This window comes from Fistularia commersonii, chromosome 5 (assembly GCF_037954325.1).
Source record: "Fistularia commersonii isolate RoL2024-O1a breed Wild chromosome 5, RoL_Fcom_v1.0, whole genome shotgun sequence".
In the NCBI taxonomy this organism is placed as follows: Eukaryota; Metazoa; Chordata; class Actinopteri; order Syngnathiformes; family Fistulariidae; genus Fistularia; species Fistularia commersonii.
The window spans coordinates 9,634,743-9,656,092 of record NC_141288.1 but is presented as its reverse complement, the minus strand read 5'-3'; the positions used below and the strand labels follow the sequence as shown (position 1 = coordinate 9,656,092).

Sequence of the window (21,350 nt, the reverse complement as noted above, 5' to 3'; positions counted from 1 at the left end):
AGATCAACATTTATTTTTAAAATTTCCAATTTCCTTTCCAATGCTCAATGTGGTGTCTTCAAATACCCACAACCTGATGATATTAAAATTAGCAATAAAAAAAGAATACATTTACATTTCATGCATAGGCGTATGACAACTTTGACTTTCAACTCAAATGTTTTCACAGATTATTTGAAAATAATGATTAATAAGATCACGTGAGAATCCGTATTATCAGCCCTTATGCCATTCCTTAGTTAAGCATCAAAATAGAAAGTCAGCTGGGTTGTAGGTGTGGCAGCAGTAACTACATAACTAGAACCCACATTAAGTTTTTCCAAGGTGTTGTACAACTTGTGGATTTGTAACAAACGGCTTTTAGAGCACAGTCGTGTAACCAGCTCCTCCGGACCACCTTCTGGAAGCGATCACCATCCAGGTTTGGGCTTCTATGCATCAGCAAACATGGAGGATTATTTAAGTGTCCCCTTTGTGGTTACTTCATCAATTTATAACAACACCACCCCATCCCCACCCCCGTCAATTCTGATGTCCTTGACTCAGGAAATAATTTGCTCACTCAATTTTTCAGTCGGAGCAGTGATTTGAATCCCATTAAAATGATGATTAGTCTAATGAAGTCACAGAGGGGTTGACTCCATCAGCACTGTGAAGCCTGGGCTTCTTTTGGGCCGCAGCGGCTCCATGGGTCCAGGTCGCCTGCTGCAGCCGCGCTAATCATACAACCTGCACGCCACATTGCTGCTGACAGCCTCCCTAGCGCTCTTGTTTTCAAAGCCAATAGTCTGCTGGGTTGTGGTGGCTCCTGTGTGTTGAAAACATCAGCTCTGCTCATTTGGAATGGCTCATTCTTTTATGAGTGACCCCATGCAGCCTTTTTTTATTTAGATTAATTTTCAGACTGAGGCCCGTACTTTTTATCGCACTTATTTCTTCACAATTAGCTAATAATTAGCAATAGTTAGTTTAATGTTCACATTAGTGTGTGAATGGTTAATGTTTTCACACGCCATTGGCCACAATAGCATGCATATAGAGTTACTGAACTATTTTTTTATAAGAATTCACCTTCTTACTACCTACTGCTCAAGTTTAAGACATTATGTTGCATTAGTTTGAGTCATTTTTTAGGTAAACCATTAGCATATCTTGGTGATTTGCCCCCAGAGAACATATAATGTTTTTTGAATTTGCATTGAATTAGAGTTTTTAGCTGTTTTCAGTTCCCCTCTTGGTAGTTTGTAGGCAGTTTCGATTTTAGTGATTTAATAACTTCCAATTTCCTCATGTTATAGGATTGAGGCAAATGATCAGAAAGAAGTGGAAGACCAGTGATATTAATGGGGATCATAATTTTAAGTCTGATAATAAATAATTATGAATATAGATTAAATACACAGTAAATATATATTTTAGGTCAGCTTTCACCTCCAGCAACAAAACTACCATCAGGCTGAGCACAACAGGCCAATGGTTTGACACAGTGTTTTTGGCTGCTCTTGGAAGTGACACATCTTCTCCACCCTGCGTGGGACCAGAGCAGCAGCAGCAGCTGGCAGCAGATTCAATCCTGCGGGTTGGTGCTCTGTTAATCGGCAGGCTTGTCACAGGACTCAGGTGACAAGGTGCTCCTTCACATCCTGTTCCTGTTTAAAGACTCTGTACATACCATGAAAACCTATCTGTTCTAAATACTATAAGGGATGGCAGTTTCAGACGGTAAAGATTTTTCAGAAATATTGAAATTACCCTGAAAAAGCTTGTCAAGTTGGACATTTTTCAACTTATGTAAGTTTTTTTCCTTCAGTTTCCAGTCTTACGCTGTCCCTCCCCCTCTGCCTGTAGCTCCAAAAGACCCTCTCCGAGCTGGATGAGGATGACCCGTGCTACGAGTTTCGCCGGGAGCGATTCACCGTCCACAGAACGCACCTTTACTTCCTGCACTACGAGTATGAGCCCAGTGCTGACAACACTGACGTCACCTTGGTGGCCCAGCTGTCTATGGACAGGTACTGTACTTACCCTGACCAAACATGGGGCCTTTGGGGGGAAAAAATACCAGCACTTTTATGGTATCAAATTTTACTGATCAACCTGAAAGTCTAACAAACTAGCATGCAGACACAGGGAGAGCATGCAAACACCAAACTGAAAGGTCCTGTCAGAATTGTACAAGCGTTCGCAGTGCTGTCTGTGCCACCGTGCCACCCCTGGATTAATCTAGTTAGACAGTATTTTTTTAAAAAGTTACCATCCTGTGCCAGTTTCCTAACAAAACCTCATCTCTTAGCACAGGGGATTGATTTTTCAAGAAGGAAAGAAAAGAACCCCTCCTCCTTAACAAATGTAGTGTTTGGTCAAAAAAGTATTTTTGCTTTAACTTTTTTTCTTTCAGTATTTGAAGCGTAAATATGAATTTGAATGAATAGTTTTTGCCATGAGATTGACAAATATAATAAAGTCACAAATGACAAGGAAAAAGGTTTTCATCATGCAGGTATTATCTGATTTTATTTTTGCCATATTTAAATGCTTGCGAAAGTCGTCAAAATCAACTGGAGTATCTTTTGATTTAAAGGTGTTAAGTCTAAAAGCTTCTAATGAACATGAAGAATGTCAAGGCCTGTGTTATAGAATGTCAATCAATGGTTTGATAACAAACATTATGTATTAAAAGACAGCTGTAATGGCGTTTTCTGGAAATATATCTTTAAATATCCCATTGATCAATGGATAGGATTTACGAAGTGCTCCTTGGACATTTGGGGCTGCCTCCAGTTCCAGAGCGGATGCTCAGCCATTCATTATGTACAGCTTGAAGGATAAACAATGAAAGTGCACAGCTTTATCCTCTGTTTGAAGTCTCATCATCCTGTCACCTAGTTCAGAGGAAAAAAAAAAAGGCCTGAATTGTAACCATTTTGGTCGACGTGATGATACTTTTACCAGCCGTGTCAAAAGCTTCCTTCGAATCCAGCGGTATCCTCCCCCCGATCCAATGTCTTTTTCCATCTACACATGAAAACCCCCTACAAGGCCCTCAAATTAGCTGTACATGGGCAACTAATCAGGTTTCTATTTGATGTGATGGGGTTCATTTACAAGCTACGTGGCAGAATGGTTGTCAGAATTCTATTAACAACACACTGAGACAATGGCCATATTAACAGTCTGCAGGATCTGATTGGCCATACAATGGTCACGATTTCAATGAAAACGCCCCACTGTCACATTTAATAAAGAGCATTATATAGGTTCTAAAGATACAGACAAAATAGATCCAGAGATTTTATCATCAGGCTGCCATTTATATGCTAATGTTGTTAACAGTTAGCAGGGTTAGTGCGTAGTATTTCTGAGATTGAGCTGTTTCTCTGCAGCAGGTCCCCTTTGACTGTGAAAGGACCAGAGTCTTTTGCTTAGTGGCACTATCCTTATCTCACAACAACTTGTTTAAGACGATCAAGATTATCTATGCAGACGTAGACTAAACAAAGGTCTAGAATTAACGTCCTCAACGGTCATTGGCATAAGAATGTCCTCTACATATGAATGTAAGAAGGACCATTTTTTTCTGCTGTGTGTTGTGTGTGAGCGCGTGTGTGTGTGTGTGTTGTGTCGGGCGTGCGTGCGTGCGTGCATGCATGTGTGCCCGCGTGCATGGATGTGTGCCTGCATATGTGTGTGCAACATCCATTTTTAGGTTAATAATGTGACCTCTCACCATGCTGCTGAAAACAAAGTAAAGATTGAACTTTTGTACCAAAGTCCTTTCTTCATTCTTTTTAAAACTCCTTGAGATTAAATGAAATGATTCGGAAACTTTATTCAAGTCTATAGAAAACAATTAAATTGATTGATAGCATAGTTGCAACTACAATCAATAGTCCCTAACCTGATTGGTTTCAGACGCAGTGCTAAGTCATTTGACTTTAGATTGATTATTACACTAGAATGTATTCTGAATGTCATACTTTGGAAGAAATAAAATAAAATAATTTGTTTACCTTTTTTTGTACATAAATACCTTAAAGTAAAGCACACTCTGTTGACACTTTTCTTCAAAGTTTCTCCCCTCACCTATACTTTGATGGAATATTGCAACTCACTGGTCTTATTTTATTTTGTTACAAATTATCAAAATGTACTGTATATTCAGATACATTAACCTTTTTCCCCGCAAAAGCTGTTACAAGTGGCTGTAGGAGAGGCTTGAATTACAGTGAAGGGTCTCGTGATGGTTTCCCCTCCTCAGCTATAGGTCTACCTCTCTTGGAACAAAAATGGAGAGGTTTTTAAAATGAAAAGAAAAAAAAAGTGTATTATCACCACCTCAAGGACTTGGTGTTAAATGTTATGGCAAAGGTTAATAATGTGACCGCTCACCATGCTGCTGAAGACAAAGCAATAATTTTGAGATCGCTTGCAGAATTAATGAAGATTAATTTGTCAAAGTCAACAGATCTGTTAATACTTCAGCCCCTGTAATCCTCTCCCCTGACTAAACAATGTATTTCCTCCAGCATGCTCACATTAAGCTAAAGAGGTGTGGAGACTTTCCACAAGCATGATTGTCAGATGCCTGCCGTTCCTTTTGATAGCTTATTCAGTGAAAACAAAAACTGACTTCGCCATCCCTCACATTTTCTTGATATGGTAATTTTGCTTTAATTCTGTAAATCTCGCTTTTGTGTCCTAATTCCGCTGTCACTTCCGTGTTGCGGCTGCCCCCCAGCTTTCCCCCTGTGAATCATTAAAGAACCCAGCATGTCGCTTAGACCTGGTAATACTGTGGCATATACTGTGGCCCGCTCGTCCATCTGCACTCATGCTGAACTTCCATCTAGTGTCGTTGGAAGCGATGAGGCTGTCTTTGGCCCACAGACAATGGTTGTGAATCATTTTGGATGCTCCCACAAATTTTAGTGTCACCACTCAATGTAACATTAAACCAGGTTTGTTGAAGCCATACCTGTCTGCTGCTGATAAACCTACTCCTTTTCCTTTTTGTCACATGAAATGTGAAGGAGTAATTTGGATTTTGGTGGGGGGAATGTAATCGCTCCTATCCAGGAGGATGGATACATGGTGAGCCCAATGCCAGGCCGCAGTGTGTGGTACCCACAACCAGCCCGCGTGGCCAAGGCAACCACTCCAGATTATTTTTCTACCATGTTTGGCTGGTTAATGGAGGAGCAGTGAAAAGACAGCCTCATCGTGCAGTCTTTCGCCTCTAAAGCCTTGACATTTATTTTAAACCTGCCAACATCCCTAGCAGGTGTTTAACTCCAATTGATGAATCAGAACCACCACAACTAACCCACCTACCCCGAACCCTTAACAACCACAACAACCATGGTTTCTTAGCTGTTAGAGCTCAACCAAAAAAATTTCAGGAGATGTAACTTGGCTAAAGCCTGACTTGAGCTAAACAAAGGGACCTTTTTCACTCACATTATCCTATAATTAGGATAACTATTATATTATAATTAGGAAAAAATCCTACATGTCAGAGAATTAAAACAGTTAAATTTTGAAATAATACAGCGGTGCATGGGTTGCTACAATTGACCAGTCTGAATAAACAATGGGTAATAAATACAGCACAAATGCTTGAGAAAAATAAGAGCACTTATAAGCAACCCTGACTGATCCCCTGAGGTGCAAGGAGAGATCTTAAGGATCTGTGAAGGATTCTTGGAAACATTCAGCTCTTGTAGACCAGTTTAAGCCACCAGTATATGAATTTATGCTTTATCAATGTTCTAGTTATATTTGATAAGATCACCTTTTTATTAAGGTGCTTGTCAAGTGACCTGGATTAATTTTGGCACCGACTATCAGCTGTTGAACATTTAATAAGAATTAATTATTACATTTTTAACAAGAGTTAAAGTAAAGCATTGTTGTTATGTATTTACAGTTACCTGGTGAGTACACTCAGGCCTCTGCTACACATTAAAAAAGAAAGAAAGAAACATAGAGCCACAGATCTGTGATGCTGCAGTGAATGTTGCCTCATGGGGTACATAATAACAAAAATATAATGGAATTCGACATATTCAAAATGGACAGAACTCTTTTTTTTTTTGTCCCCTTTGCACATTAAACCTTTAAGTCACGCTTACAGAACATGGTCAGATTAGGTTCCTGCCCCAAAACAACCAAATCCCTGCCCTCTGAAGGGTCTGCGTGCGTGGTTTTACAAAACCAGAGCCAGATTGTCGTGCTTAGATCCACCAAAATGAATTATGCCAAGGGTAAGGTTTAAAGAAAAAATGCCCTAAATCACTGTCAGGACACGCAACACTTCAGCGGCATATTAATATTGCGAGTAATCTATGAGTCCTCCTCAGCAATATATTATTGCCCAACATGTGTAATAGGGATTGCTGCATCTGGGGGCCTCTGGCTGGTGCTTGGCTTTGTCTCATTTTAATTAGGCCCATTGTGGCTGTGTGGAGGGAAATATTGGCATTCCAGATCCAAAACAGCATTAGACACTCGGCAAATAAAACAACTCCAGCTTCAGAATACTAAATGAATTGTAGTCACCGAAGCGGGACGCATGCAGAGTTACTGAGAGGGGCTAAGTTCTGCTCAAGTTTTTTTTTATCAAAATTATTTGATACAAACTTTATTAATTGAACTGCCGAAAGATATGAAAGATATCCAAATTATAAACAATTACCTCTGGCCGGCTGCCTTACTTTTACTTTATATTCAGACTGAGTGACAACTAAAACAGAAGTGTTCATCTCTCACGAGCCAAACATTTTCCTCAGTGGATCGAATAAAATATTAGTACCCATTTTCATTTTATTACACAAAGTACTATTGTGTACAAGATGTAATGACATTAGGACCAATTCCATGAATATAGGGGCCTCCATATGAACAGAAATGGTAGTAAATTTTTATGGTGTTCTATCCTCCACAGGCTCCAGATGTTGGAGGCCATCTGCAAGCACTGGGAAGGTCCCATCAGTTTGGCCCTGTATCTGTCTGACGCAGAGGCCCAGCAGTTCCTGCGCTACGCCCAAGGCTCTGAGGTGCTCATGAGCCGCGGGAACGTCGGGTACCACATCGTTTATAAAGAGGGGCAGTTTTACCCTGTCAACCTCCTGCGAAACGTAGCAATGCGTCAGGTCAACACACCCTACATGTTCCTGTCTGACATTGATTTCTTGCCCATGTACGGCCTGTACGAGTACCTCAGGTAAGCGCAACAAAGTATGTTTAATCTTCAGCTCCACCATTAAATGGAAACATAAGCTGTGTGTGTGTTTCTTTATGTGTTTGTAGGAAGTCAGTTGTGCAGCTAGACATGGCCAACACCAAGAAAGCTCTCGTGGTGCCCGCCTTTGAGACACTGCGCTACCGTCTGTCCTACCCCAAATCTAAAGCAGAGCTACTCTCTCAACTGGACATGGGAACCCTCTTCACATTCAGGTCAGCCACTTACCTTAAGTTAGATTTACGAGATTTCTTGCCCGTCAACGCAACGTTAACACTGCGTTAGCTCAGTTGTAGTTTTTGTCTCTAGGATACCGCCTCTATCCTTTGCTTTTTAGATGTACATTGTAGCAGTCATATGGGCACAACCTCTGTTTTGAGAATGCACTAACACTTTATGTTGCTTGTATCTATTTTCTTTTTTTTTTCTTTTTTTTTTCTTTGAATCATATGTTCCTGACGATAGAAGTTAACACATAGCTCTCCCCTCACGACGACAATACAGTTACATTTTCCTATACAGCAGGAGGACAGGAATGCAGATCACTCTGTGTACCGGCAGACTCATTTCAGTCACACTCACTTTGCTTCACCTGCTACATATCAGCCATCAGTAAATGCCTCTTTTATCTTGTTGGTTAGTGAGAGAGGGGTGTTGTGATGGCTCACACAGAAAAAGAAAGCCTTTCTCTATAAAGTTTAAGTGTGCAGGGTGAGATAAACAAATTTTATGGCTTCCACCACCAAGCTTATTGCACAAATGGTTGCACTTTCTTACAGGAACACTAAACACTAAATATTTTTCCTTCCAACAGGTACCATGTGTGGACAAAAGGCCACGCACCAACTAACTTTGCCAAATGGCGAACAGCCACCACACCTTACAGAGTGCAGTGGGAGGCTGATTTTGAGCCCTACGTCATGGTGAGGCGGGACAGCCCCGAGTATGACCGTCGCTTTGTCGGCTTCGGTTGGAACAAGGTGGCCCACATCATGGAGCTGGATGCACAGGTTACTGCCCTTCCTCCCTTTTTCTAATGGTTGATTATATCTTAAAATGACTGTTAAAATGAGAACATTGCAGTTTCTTTGGAAGTGGTGCTCTTCACAACCACGCTTGAAAAATCACCTTGCATGGAATTGCAATTAGCCTCTATCATTAAAGTTCTATTAAACTGTCACAGATCAGATTGGACTGAAGAGCTCAAGATCTGCTTTTCTGGTGGCCCACAGGGTTAAATGTCATTTTTTTTTATGAAAGAAACCATTAACAGAGAAACGACTCATTAATCCCTCAAACATCTTCCATTTAGTCAGAACAGAGTCTGTGTTTGAGCTCCATCTGTATGAACAAGTTGTGTAACCGAAGTTAACCAACTGTTCCAAATGATGATTCGACTAATCGTTTGACTCAGGTGGAATTCCAAACTTCATTCAACCAGTCACAAACTCGTTCTCCAAACACACTAGTCAGAAGTAGCCCAGGGTTTGTTGCTTAAGGACTCTTCTACATTGCCTATGTGAAGCCGGGATTTCAATCACCACAAAGCCACTCCTCTTCCTAAAACGTTAACTTTTGTTTTCTGTATTTTTTTTCCCAGACTACAAGGTTTAAAGTTGACTTACCATTCAGCAGTTTTGTTTCTTTATGGCCTGTTAAATTGAGATAAAACAACTGAGTGGAACTGTTACAAAAAAGGTTTTATGAGTGAGAAATAGTTTTTGTTTTTTTAAGCTTCAATGCACTTTATGGTCAATGTAAATGTCTGTTCTTGCAAGTAAGGGCCAGATAAGCCTATTGCATTAAAACAGTATTGACTTCCACCAGTTACATAAAGGACATAGAGGTTTGATTCTGAGTTGAGGGCAACTTGACTTTTGAAAATCTGACTGGGAATTGGCTGCAAAGTGCTTTTTTCAGTCTAATGACCACTCAAAACAAATTCACACACTGTTTGAAAAAGAGGCCATACAACGTCGATGTTTTTGAACACATTCACACTTGCACCCACTAATGGTGCTTTTAGGGGTTCTGTGTTTTCCTCATGAACATTGGCCAGAGCTAGCGATCGACCTCTTACCCTCCGATTACTAGATGGCTCTTTTTGATAAATTTTCAACAACTACTGTAAGTAATAAACCAATATTTTGTGAGGGTATAGCCACCAATTTGAAGATACTTCCTAAATAAGTCTTAGAATATAGAATATGTTTATTTTGGGTTGGTTTAATGATGAACACCAGTCTTACAAGCTTTAGCTACTACACACATTTGCATTGTCACCCAGCGCTTCCCTTTTTCAGGTTCATCAATATATTCAAAAGCTTCACTTTGCTTGCACTAGTGTTTGTAGTATGACTGTCATTAGTAATAAAATTATTGGTGTAATATCTTATGGATGACAAGTACCACAGTAGTGTTTAGAAATTAACCTTCTTGAATGTTAACACTGATGTTGGTGTATCCCTCCTCCACCTGCAGGAGTATGAGTTTGTGGTTTTACCCAACGCCTACATGATCCACATGCCTCACGCTCCCAGCTTCGACATCACCAAATTCCGTTCCAACAAGCAGTACCGGGTCTGCCTCAAAACCCTGAAGGAGGAGTTCCAGCAGAATATGTCAAGACGCTACGGTTTCGCGGCCCTCAAATACATGACGGCAGAAAACAACAGCTAGCTACCACCACAGACCCCCGGGCCCCCCGGCCCGAACTACTGGCAATCTCCAGCCGGGGGTGAGTGGGCGACAGAGCAAAGATGGCATGTGAAGGTCATCAGGACACTTTGACACTGGAGCCCCCCCCAAGTCCGGAAGGGTCTTATGTCTGTAATTTCTAATGGATAAGAGACAAAATTCTGGCAAAGGACTGAAGACATTCTAAGCTTTGCCTTTTTTTTTTCAGTGAAAGAGTTGTTGGCTACGTGTAACATTATGTACGTATGCATGTGTGTGAATGTATCATGCAGGTAGCAGAAATGTTTGCTGTGTGTGTGCGTGCCTGCGTGCCTGCGTGCGCGTGCGTGCCTGTGCGTCTGTGTGTTCCTCCAGGAAGGGTGCTTTGCAAAAGCGTCAGGAGAGATGTGAAGCATTTTGGGCTTACATTCTGTTTGCACGCAGCCAAGAGGAACGCCTTTCAAGTGCCATGAAGAAACAAGAAGCAGCCACAGTTTGACTGACAGCACACCCCAACTCCAATGCAAATCATCAGCAGGCGGCCAGATAGGACAAAGTGGCAAACACGTCCATACGGATTTGGAAAATCTCATTGTCGCGAGTGACACACACACACACACACACACACACACACACACACACACACAGAACTGAGGTAATCATTCAGCCGACCATCTGCTGTTGCTTAATTTGTTTCATGGCCGATACAGATCAGAATAAATGCTCTGGCTCGTATGACAAGCAGAGCTAGATGCAAGGATGGCTGGAGGTTGTCCCGATGCTTGATATTCAGGGTATCTCCAGATCAGCCTGAGCAGCTGTGAGCAGGTGAAACTAAGAGAATCTTGACAACAGTGGGTGCATTTTGTTTTTCGTCCATGACCCTCAGTGGTGCCAGTGTGAAACTCAGTCCATCAAACACATATATAAGCACCAATCAATTCAGACTTTCCAACAATGGGTATTATTTACCTAGGCTGTGTGTGCACCCGCGTGTCATTCCTTTTCAAGTACAAATATTCTTTACTTGTTCTCACCGTGGCCTCTAGTTTGACAGCACCCTGCGAGAGGATCGCCGCCGTTCCGGTGACTGGAGCACTTTTAAAAGTGGAACAGACACAGATGCACCCTTAACTCTGGGTAATAATTACTTAACCCCTCCGGTTGTGTCCCCTATAATTGTATACTTTTAGACAGCTTGGCACCTTAAGTTCCCTGAGCAAATATGGGATATTTTGAAACGGGTTCCACTAAAACGAAATAGCTCAAAAGAACATTACAGTAAACAGAAATTAATACTGACTGAAATTAAATTTATAAAAAAAGAGTAGTCTTTTCTTTGGGTTTTTTTTTGTTTACCATTGGAAGGAAACTTTATGAGGTTTAATTTTTGTAATATGTAATATGTGATGGTATTGAAATGTTCAAAATTAAAATTACAGTCAGTTCTATGAAAATTATTATTGAAATTGTCGTTCAGTGGTGCAAATACATGTGGAAAATTGTGATTTTTTTTCCTTAAATTACACATTCATTTTTAATATGGGGATTGATGGACTTTAAGAAAGGAACTCCAGACAAATCGTAGCAGCGTGTAGGCAGTGAGGAAATGTCTGGAACATTAAATCTCTTGTTACAGGACCTCAGGTAAACATTTGTCTCTGCAGAGGCTGCTTCATGTCCTTCCTGATTTCAGAGACGCAGACTTTATCTGTCACCGTGAACCAAGAGGCCATGTTCCCCTCCGTCAGTCTTTCTGATCAGGAAGAGCTCGGTGTCTCAGTGTGTCTCTGTGAATAATCTGTCTGATGTACATGTATGTCCAAGTATGCAGCTGTGTGTGTGTGTGTGTGTGTGTGTGTGTGTGTGTGTGTGTGTGTGTGTGTGTGTGTGTGTGTGTGTGTGTGTGTGTGAGAGAGAGAGAGAGAGAGAGAGGGAGAGTATGTCTGTCTGGCTTTTGCAGGGTTGGGAGGAGCTACAGTGTGTAAGTAGGACAGGCTGACTGATGCTGCAACCTGAATAAAAGCAAAGAGTCAAGCACTCAGTTGTGACTGTCTTTCATCGTTTCTTCCAGCATGAATACCAATTACAGAGGGTTCCTGGAGTCACAGCACGCATACTTTCTGAAGATCTCATATGAAGGTGCCAATAAGAAGAGCAAACGCAAATATCCTGGAACGGTCCACTATGTTTGCCGTTGCAGAACTTCAAATTATACATGTGAAATGTAAACAATGAAGTAGCTGTTTGATATTCTGCCACTACATTAATAGACCTGCACATTTTGTGGCTGTGTTAGTTGACATCAATGATTAAACTATTTGCTGATTTACTTTTCAAGAATTAAATCTGTATTCATCCTTTCTTTACTCCTGGAAAAACAAATGAGGGCAAAATGAAATTAAACCAACACCCAATGCCATGTAGATTTCTGAGAAAGATAGTACATCAAGTCAGTAAAGGCTTCACTGGTCTTTTGCAATCTGACCACAGGCTAGTTGTTTGGACCATAATAAGGTGATTTAAATGTGGAAATGTGAACAATCTCGAATGACCCAACATCTGTTGCATCTGCAAACATGACAAACACAGTCCCAGATAGTAGATTCATAGCTGATTTATTTCCACATCTTGAACAAGACCTGAAACATATCCAGAATATTGCAATCTTTATTCTTTAACGACAATAAACACAGAAGTTCCTCAGCGCCGTGCTCTGGCCAGCCTTCCAGAAGTATCAGTTCCGGAGACTGATGGAATATCATCAAACAGAGAAATATGATGTTTGCGAAGTTCCACAGCAATTGGATTTGTATCAAGGATACTGATAGCCCGGGCTAAAGGGCGAATACAGAATCAATAAGAAAGGGCACTACAGGCTACTAATTAACTCTGATCAATTTATACAGTCAAACTGTAAAAACTCATGAATTACAGGCCGGCGATAAATAGATTTATATGAAATAATTCTGGGGGTTCAAGTCGATCCCCGAGAAAGTCTGTGGTCATTATAGTTATTCTAATAGCTATATTCATAACTTCAATTCAACAGTGGGCTGAGCTGAGGATAAATTGTGTTTATGCAAATGTTTCATATCGATATTTCTAGGATATTTCTGGAATTTATTAACTGTGGAGACACATTTGAAAACACTTACCCTTTTATATTGTTTGTTTTTTTTATGTACGGCACGTAACAATAGACCTGATGACCCATCACCCATTGTGAAAGTCCCATTCAGACGAAAAAATCTCTTGGATATCTTTATGTCATGTGTAGGAGATGATCATTAGTTTATGAGACATCATGAAACAATCAGATGTTCCAGGGCATCACTAGTTAAGAATATTTACATTTGCAGGAAAATGCACCATCACTTGTGTTGGCATAAGAATATTCAGAATCAATGAGCATAAAAAGGAAATGGTAGACAAGGGAGCTGAATTTGATAATTTTGATATTTTCCCTGGATTGGGAGATCATTTGAACTTAATTATTTTTCCAAAAAGGATGGAAGATGAGATGGAAATTATTGTGAAATATTTTAACTTTCATCTAAATGTTTTAGTGAAATTTATTTCTATTGGCCCTACTACATTTTTTTCCCTTCCAGGTGTTCAAGTGTGCTTCAAATGCACATCTTCGAGGAAAAGCGTTGGAGGGCGGCTGTGGCTCAGTTGGTAGAATAGGCATCCAACCAATCAGAGGGTTAGCAGTTCGACCACAGACTTTTCTTGTCTGCATGTCAACACATCCATATTAGAGACACTGAACCCCAAGTCTTTCCTGGTTGCCTGGTTAGTGCCCTGCTTGGCACCTCTGCTACCATTAGTCTATGACTTTGTTTGTAAATGTTGTCTTATATAAAGTTCTTTGTAACTACTAGGTGTGAAATGGCTATATAAAGAGAGACCGTTTAAGGTCTAGAAGTTAATATAGTGGTTTTGTCCAGGTTGTGAATGGAAAAAAAAATGATGATATATTCTTTTGACTCCTCAGAGCACTGTATGTTTGTGTCGATAAAATGGAATAGTTTAAGTTATGTAACATTATCGTTGAGGTACCCTGGTGAATATCACATTTTCCACTGAATGCACTCAGGCCTGATCTTAAAGAGCTGTTAACAGCGACCGACCAACCAAGACTCTGCATTTTGTTATGTGAGCCATTAAAATCACAGTACACTCAAAGCTGTGTGCTCTGAAATCAAGTTTTCTCTTTAAGCATTGAACACAATAGAATAAATTAATAACAGACAGCACATCTGTGGAGGTTCTCAGTCATCCAGGCCATGGTGAATATTTTGACCGAATAAACATCAGAAAACACAGAACACAAGCCCATCATCCTTGCCACACACTGAGTGACAACTAAGTGAATGCATCCTCAGGACCCTTGGGAACCCAAAAGTGCCTGAGGGAGTTGAACTCAAGGAAAAAAATATGAAATTATTTTTCTTCTTCGTTTCCTTTCCGGTGTTCCCTTCATGGGTCGCCATGGCAAATCATCTTCCTCCACGTAACCCTATCTTCAGTATCCTCTTCTCTCACGCTAACAAACTTCAGGTCCTCTTTCACTCCATCCATCTTCCTCTAGGCCTCCAGCCTGGCAGATCCAACGTCAGCATCCTTCTACCAATGTACTCACTGTCTCAACAATCTGAAAATATATAGAACACATAACTGTGAAGGTGGCATGGTGGTGTAGTTGTTCGCATTTTGGCCTCAGATCAAGTGGGTCCCTGGTTGGATTCCCCAAGGGAGCCTTTCTCTTTGGAGTTTGCATTGTATCCCATGTCCGTGTAGGTTTTCCTTTGGACTCTCCAGTTTCCAGCTACAGTCCAAAACATTCATTGGAGAGCATAAATTACCCTGATCTGTGAATTACAGAGAGTGAATAATTGTACATCTCTACGGCCGTGTGATTGACTGGCTACTAGTCTAGGGTGAACCCTGCCTCAATGACTGCGGGGACAGGCTCATCCGTGAATGAAATAACATTGTTGTAATTCCTACAGTCATCCACAGTATCTGCTGTAATTTGTTTTTAATAGCTAGATGCCTCTAAATCCACTACCAAAATCATTTTTTCACTATTTTCTTTTCCAGATAAGAAATGAAACAAAAGAGTAGGAATGATTGAAAACTGACTAGAAAACATGGCGGATCCGACTGGCCAGTATCGTTGAAGCACCAGTAGTGTTGCGTTTTTGAATAAGAATCGAAGGTTAGACCTTCCTCTCTCTTTGTGTGCGTGTGTGTGTCTGTGTGAGTCGACTGTCAGACGACTGCTGGGACATTTCAGAATGAAGGGACAGTGGGACGACCTGACTCTTAATGAAGCTTGGGCTGGGGGGCGTGAGGGAAGGGGGGGGGTAATGGGGAGGGGGGTGGAGGACCCCGTTTATCAGCTCCCCGGTGTCCAACTGTCCCCCAGAACTGCCGTCCTCTGACTTCCCTTTAATGAAGGTCCCACGACACCATTCCTCTTATCGCACAGGCTATTAAAAGCTTTGGAGGAGATGCTCATTAATTCAATTTAAAATTTAATGCCTGAATTTCAGCTCATAAATTGGGAGGTTTGGACGAGGGTTGCCTGGTCGCGGAGCGCCGAGGATTATAAAGCCAGAAAGCAGAAGTTTATTTTGGGAGTTTTTTTTTCCCTTCCCGATCAACAGAAGGAACGGCGAGGCATTACGGCTGATCCCAATTTGATTTTTTTTTCTTTTTTTTACCAAATTTGAATTTAGTGTTTCTAATCCTCACAGGCAGTGGTATCAGGTAAAGAACATGTGCAGCTGCCTCTGTTCGTTTTCCGTTCATTTTATAGGAACATGACCTCCCTTTGTCACCTGCCTAATCTGCCTAATCGGGATCAGCGGAAATGAAGACGTCCCTGCCATACACGGTACCTTCAGACACATGGGAGGAGCGGATTAGCTTTCCTTGAACCCAAAAATGAATTATAATATTCACTGAGTGCGAAAAATTTTATTTGTCAGGTTCCAGTGGAACCAATTATTTCACTTTTTGAAGGTGATCGGCAAGGAAAATCAAAATTGATGAAAAAAAATAGATTCAGCAATAATCATTAAGGAATCAGGTGTAAAGACATTTGATAGCACCATATACATGGAGAAGATACAAAATCATGAGATGAGAGATGAGATGAGAACAACTTTATTAATCCCGAAGGAAATTGTTGTGCCAGAGTTTCAAGTAAAAACATAACAGTAATAGATAATAGTGGAAAGGAGGAAGAATAAGAAATATAATGAAATAACATCCGTGTTGAAACTGATTAATTGATAATCCTCAATTTCAATTAACACATTCAACTGAATATTTGCATTTGCAAAAAATGTGAATAATTTCTTCACAGTTTTCAGATGATCTGCTGCTTTACTCAAAGCGTCAGACTCACGTAACCAGGAAGTGATTGGTTGGTGTTTATCACTTCACATAAACCATCGAGTGAAAATTGAAACACACTACTGAGATGGGACAGTGTGGAGAAATGAAAACTGCGGCAATTGACAAAATTAAATTCAATTATTTATTCATTCATTATCTACACCGCTTAACTTGCATTCAGGGTGCTTGAACCTATCTTAGCTGTCACTGAACTAAAGGCCAGGTTCACCCCGGACCACTCACCAGTCAAAGTTTTATGTTAAATCATGGGAAATTCCTTGTGTCAGTTTCAGAGGAAGATGTTTTTACAAGTACGATAATGGTGTGATGTTTTTTCCTATTTTGGGGAAAATGGATCTTAGAAGGAAACACAATACACAACGGTTTGAGGTTTGAAGAAACTCAGTATTTCAAAGTCTTGAGACAAAATCAGCTCTGTCAGCTGTCAAGCATTCGCCTTTTTTGAAAACAATGCAATATTTTAAAATAAAAACTCTTTACACATCTACTAAGTTATGTTTGTTGGTTTTGTCACAATAAAACCTGCAGCCATCCTGCTATCTAATGGGTAAAATAAATGACCTATCACCTCAACTTGCATCATATATTTGTAGTTAACAGTTAACAGTTAAGCCAATTTATATCTCATTGTATTTCTTATTCTTCCTCCTTTCTACTATTATCTATTACTGTTACGTTTTTACTTGAAACTGGCACAACAATTTCCTTCGAGACAAATAAAGTTGTTCTCATCTCATCTCTCATCTCATATTTAATTCTATATGTTAGTCAGGCTATACAGATATTAACCTTACATTGTTGCCATCATACTTTTTAGTATTATTATTATTTCAATTATTACAATTTGACTTTTTGGATTAAACACTGTGGACTGTCAAGATTAAAAGCTGGTTTATCTGCAGCTCTTCCAAAGCGTGCTGTAGAGCTTTTCTCCACCCCGAGCTCCTTCTCACAGCAGCACTTGGTATGTCCGACCATTCAAGGATGCCCGGAACCTTCTCCTGGGATCCGACCAGTCAGCGTACCAATTAGCAGACAACCTGATCGGTGAGTTTAAAACCATTCCCGCCTGGCGTGGCAAAGGACAAGCACCAGGGTGATTTGGTATGATGGATCATTTTGGATTACCATTCCAGACAGAACTGGCAGATATTTATCATGCGGAGGCTTTGATGGCAGATTCAGTGGCGTCTCTCTCTCTCTCCCTGTCTGACACTCTCCTTTGTCCAGCTTTGAAGTCGTCCTTCAAACCGACTGGCCGAGGAGTCTTGCTCCCTGAGCATAAAACCCCGTCTCTCATCTCCGTAATTCACGTTGGGGGTGGGGGGGCTGTAATTTCATCAGCCCCGCGATGGGGTGAAAAGCACAACGAGAGCCTCAAACAGCATTTTTTTTTTTTGTTTGTTTATTGGAGATGTATGTTTGCCTGAGCCGCAACAGCTGCTGTTATCAAACTTGTCAAATAGTTTGACTTTTATCGTGTTTGAACTGAGATTCGTGGCCTTTTTCCTTTGAAATGAGATGAAGGCCCCCGTGGTTTCTGGACTCTCTAGTCACTGACTTTCACCCTGACCGACTCGTGGGTCCACAGTGACACCTGGTGGTCCCGATCCAGCTCCGGACCACCTCAAGCACAATTCCCATTTAAAGGTTTTGGTTTTATTTTCTTAGATAGCTGCTGAGCAGATGAACAGATGGCATATTACTGCGGTGTTACATAACCAGAACACAAAATAATGATTTTTTATTACTTGTTTATTGTTTGAAAATGATTTAACACCAAATCTCACTGGGGGGGATCCAAATATAAAAGATTCAAAGACTCGAAACCCAACCTGACCCTGAAGACACAGGAGTATCATTTACAGAATGAAAGAACTTAATGAAAGAGTTCTTCTGTTAAAAATGTGTGTGTGTGTGTGTGTGTGTGTGTGTGTGTGTGTGTGTGTGTGTGTTTCGTCTCATTACCTCCTCCATGAAGTTGTTGTCTAACTTTGCCCATCTAACTGCTGGAGCCACACACTAGCCATAAAATGAACACACACACACAACTCACTGAGGTACCAGAGTTCTGCCACAAGAACATCTGCAAGAGTGAAATGCCAGAGGAAAATGCATTTCCGTGAAATAATCACCTCAGTCAGTGGAGAGCAATGGAAAATTGACATCCTTCTGGGATGGGTGGAAAAAGATGTGTATAAAGCAGCCAGTGGGTCTCCTGTGGGTGAAAGATACCGGCTAAAAAGCAGAAACACAAGACAAAAGTAACTGTTGGCAAAATTGATCTCTGAATAAGTGAGCAGCTCGAATTAATAAATCTTTAATAGAACAGTCATTAATGCTTCAGCTGGTTCTTAAAGAAAATGCCTGATCGCCCTGAAGCTGCTTCTCCTGTTTAATGATACCATTGATTTATAAGTCGTTGTTCTCAAAGACAAATAAAGCGGGAAGGAACGGGAACTTAACCGAGAGTTAATTAAGATGTTTTCTTCCTCTACATAATTGGAGGGTGTAATTAGGCAGAATAATGAAAAATAACGTAAACCTGGAATTTTTCATGACCCCGAGTGGGTTTTTGATAGGCTCTTGATGCTGTTTCCTGATCTGTTATGCAACCAGGGTAATTTCAGATTACCATGGCAGCAACCGCTTCACCAAACACCCAACTAAAAAGGGACTGTGCTCTGTCCATTTTTAATGTGAATGTGTCGCTTCCGTTTTTGCTTCAAAAGAGAGCAGCTCACCAAGTGTGATGAATAGAACAGTGGCCTAGTGTAACATTTACAAAAGTCCGATTAAATCAAGTTAATTGAAAAAAAAGGGAAAATTGCCCCAAATGAGTGAGTGAATGTTGTCTTTCTGTATATTTGGCCCTGCGCTTGACGGGCGACCAGTCCAGGGTGTACCTCGCCTCTTGCCCCATAACAGCTGAGATAGGCTCCAGCATCCCTCGCAACTCTGAGTGCAGGATAAGCTGCAGATGATGGATGGATGTTAAAAAAAAAAAAAAAAAAAAATGTTTTTGGTGTGTCTTCCCGATCAAGTTGAAACTCAGGGGCTTGACACGCACGTCCTAAGGATGTGCATGTCAAATATCACATTATCACACCCAGGTGTGACGCTGGGTGCTACCTTTCAGTCTGCTCACGTAAAAGCATAATGGAAATTGTCTGGAGCTGCCGGACTGAAGCAATCAATCACAAGGCGGAGCCCCCAACACCACCACCAGGATACTCCCCACCGACACCCCCAACCCCATCCTCCGAACGCGACACGCACATGCTTTATTACCAAAGAAAAGCTTCTCGCGTCCTCACTCCCAGCCCCCACCCTCCAAACGCAACATTCGCATTCTTTATTACCAAAGAAAAACTACAATTCCTCAGACCCCCCCCCCACCTTTCCCTGACACTGGATACATGCTCTGCAGGCTGTCACTGCCTCAGTTGGTCACTTAGTTAGAGGTAGGTAGGTCATAGGGGAGTAGGTAGTAATTGTACTTCTCAACATAACATTAGTTATGTTGTTGACTTTGCAAGGAATATGATAAATCATTAGTATAAGAAAGAACTTCATTTTGTTGCATTCAGATCTACAAAAAGGACATCAGCAAAAATCGACCACTGTATTTAACCCATCCATAAAAGGGGGTGGGGGTCTTAAGGGTTAAGTGTCTAGCTAGACAACACTTTGGGAGAGAAGGAGGAGCCCAGGATTCAAATCAAAACTGTTTGGCTCGGGAGCGACTGCTCTGACCCCCCCAGACCGTGTCGGCCAAAGAGGCGGGATTCGAACCAACGTCTCCATCAGGAAACCAGAAGCCCTGCAACTGGGAAGGTTTGTCACCTTGAGTCAGGCCCCTTGCCCTTACCCATTGATTCTGGTCAAATATAACATAAATAGAGCATTATATATTATTCACTTTTATCCTTAACGGAAAATATAGATCATTTCATTTCGATTTTATCAGCAATCTCAGGCTGATGTGACCGAACTTCCTACTTCCTGTTTCATGTCGCTGCCACTCATCGAAAACTGCTCCTGACTGACGTGGTGAGAAATTCTGAGGCTGGCAAAGAATGATGGAGATATATACAGTAGAATATGAAAGAAAACAGCATTCAAATTAAGTTTGCTATTTGAAGTATATAAGGGAATGTATGTCATTTCTAAAATAAAAATAATTGTCCCTCATAATTGAAATACCTCTTACTATATGTACCATCAGCCATGTGAGTAGTTTTCCAAGTATAAAATACCTGAAAATCATAAATATCCTTATAATACTGCTCTTTCTCAATAGTCACCCATTTATTTTAGTGTGTTGAGACAGGAAAATCTTAAAATTCAGACTGTTTGATCTGTATTAATACAGATTCACTTGGAAAATAATTATATTAATTAGTTGACTGTAAAAATCTGAAAAGAAGATTAACGAGTAGGAAATATTCAAGATAAACACAAAAATCCAGTCCATCCATGCAAATATCGCCGCAGATAATTCCCCGGTAATTTGATTTGTTGCATGAATTATTCAGTCTTTTTTTCATATCTTAAGCCAGATACACACATATTTAGATTCTACATTTCCATGCACACATTCAATATTGCCTCTTTTTATGACATTTGGAGAGTTGCCTTGCATCTCTTCTTTTGTTGCTACCACTGTAAACAGAGCATGTGATAAAGGCCTGACTTCCATCACAGAAATTAGAAGAGAATGGTGTGAAGGAAGAGATCTTACATTTCTTTGCCAGACAGCCAGGTGTGTCATTATGGAGATTTTTTTCTTTTGCTGTGTTTGGTTTGACATAGGCTGTCATGTCAGATGACCAGAATTCAGATGACTGAATGGTCCTTGATGTTGTGTTCTGCTGAGCCTGAAAGGCTCAAACAATGGAGGTGGAACTCATGATGAAGGGGGAACTCTTGAAAAAAAAAATCGTATATGTTTAACGATTATTTTTCTGCCTGCAGAACCACTTAAAAATCATTTTAT

At 40.7% G+C, this 21,350-nt stretch overlaps 1 protein-coding gene across 1 annotated transcript in view; it reads left to right on the top strand.

Moving 5' to 3' along the window:
• Window positions 1–11,950, top strand: part of large1 (LARGE xylosyl- and glucuronyltransferase 1) — a 131,621-nt gene extending 119,671 nt beyond the window's left edge. The window contains exons 11-15 of the mRNA XM_086146750.1: window positions 1,849–2,012; window positions 6,944–7,222; window positions 7,309–7,455; window positions 8,055–8,250; window positions 9,722–11,950. Coding sequence (XP_086002876.1) covers window positions 1,849–2,012; window positions 6,944–7,222; window positions 7,309–7,455; window positions 8,055–8,250; window positions 9,722–9,919 — 984 coding nt within the window. The 3' untranslated portion in view covers window positions 9,920–11,950. The remainder of the gene's footprint in view (window positions 1–1,848; window positions 2,013–6,943; window positions 7,223–7,308; window positions 7,456–8,054; window positions 8,251–9,721) is intronic.
• Window positions 11,951–21,350: the final 9,400 nt, after the last annotated feature.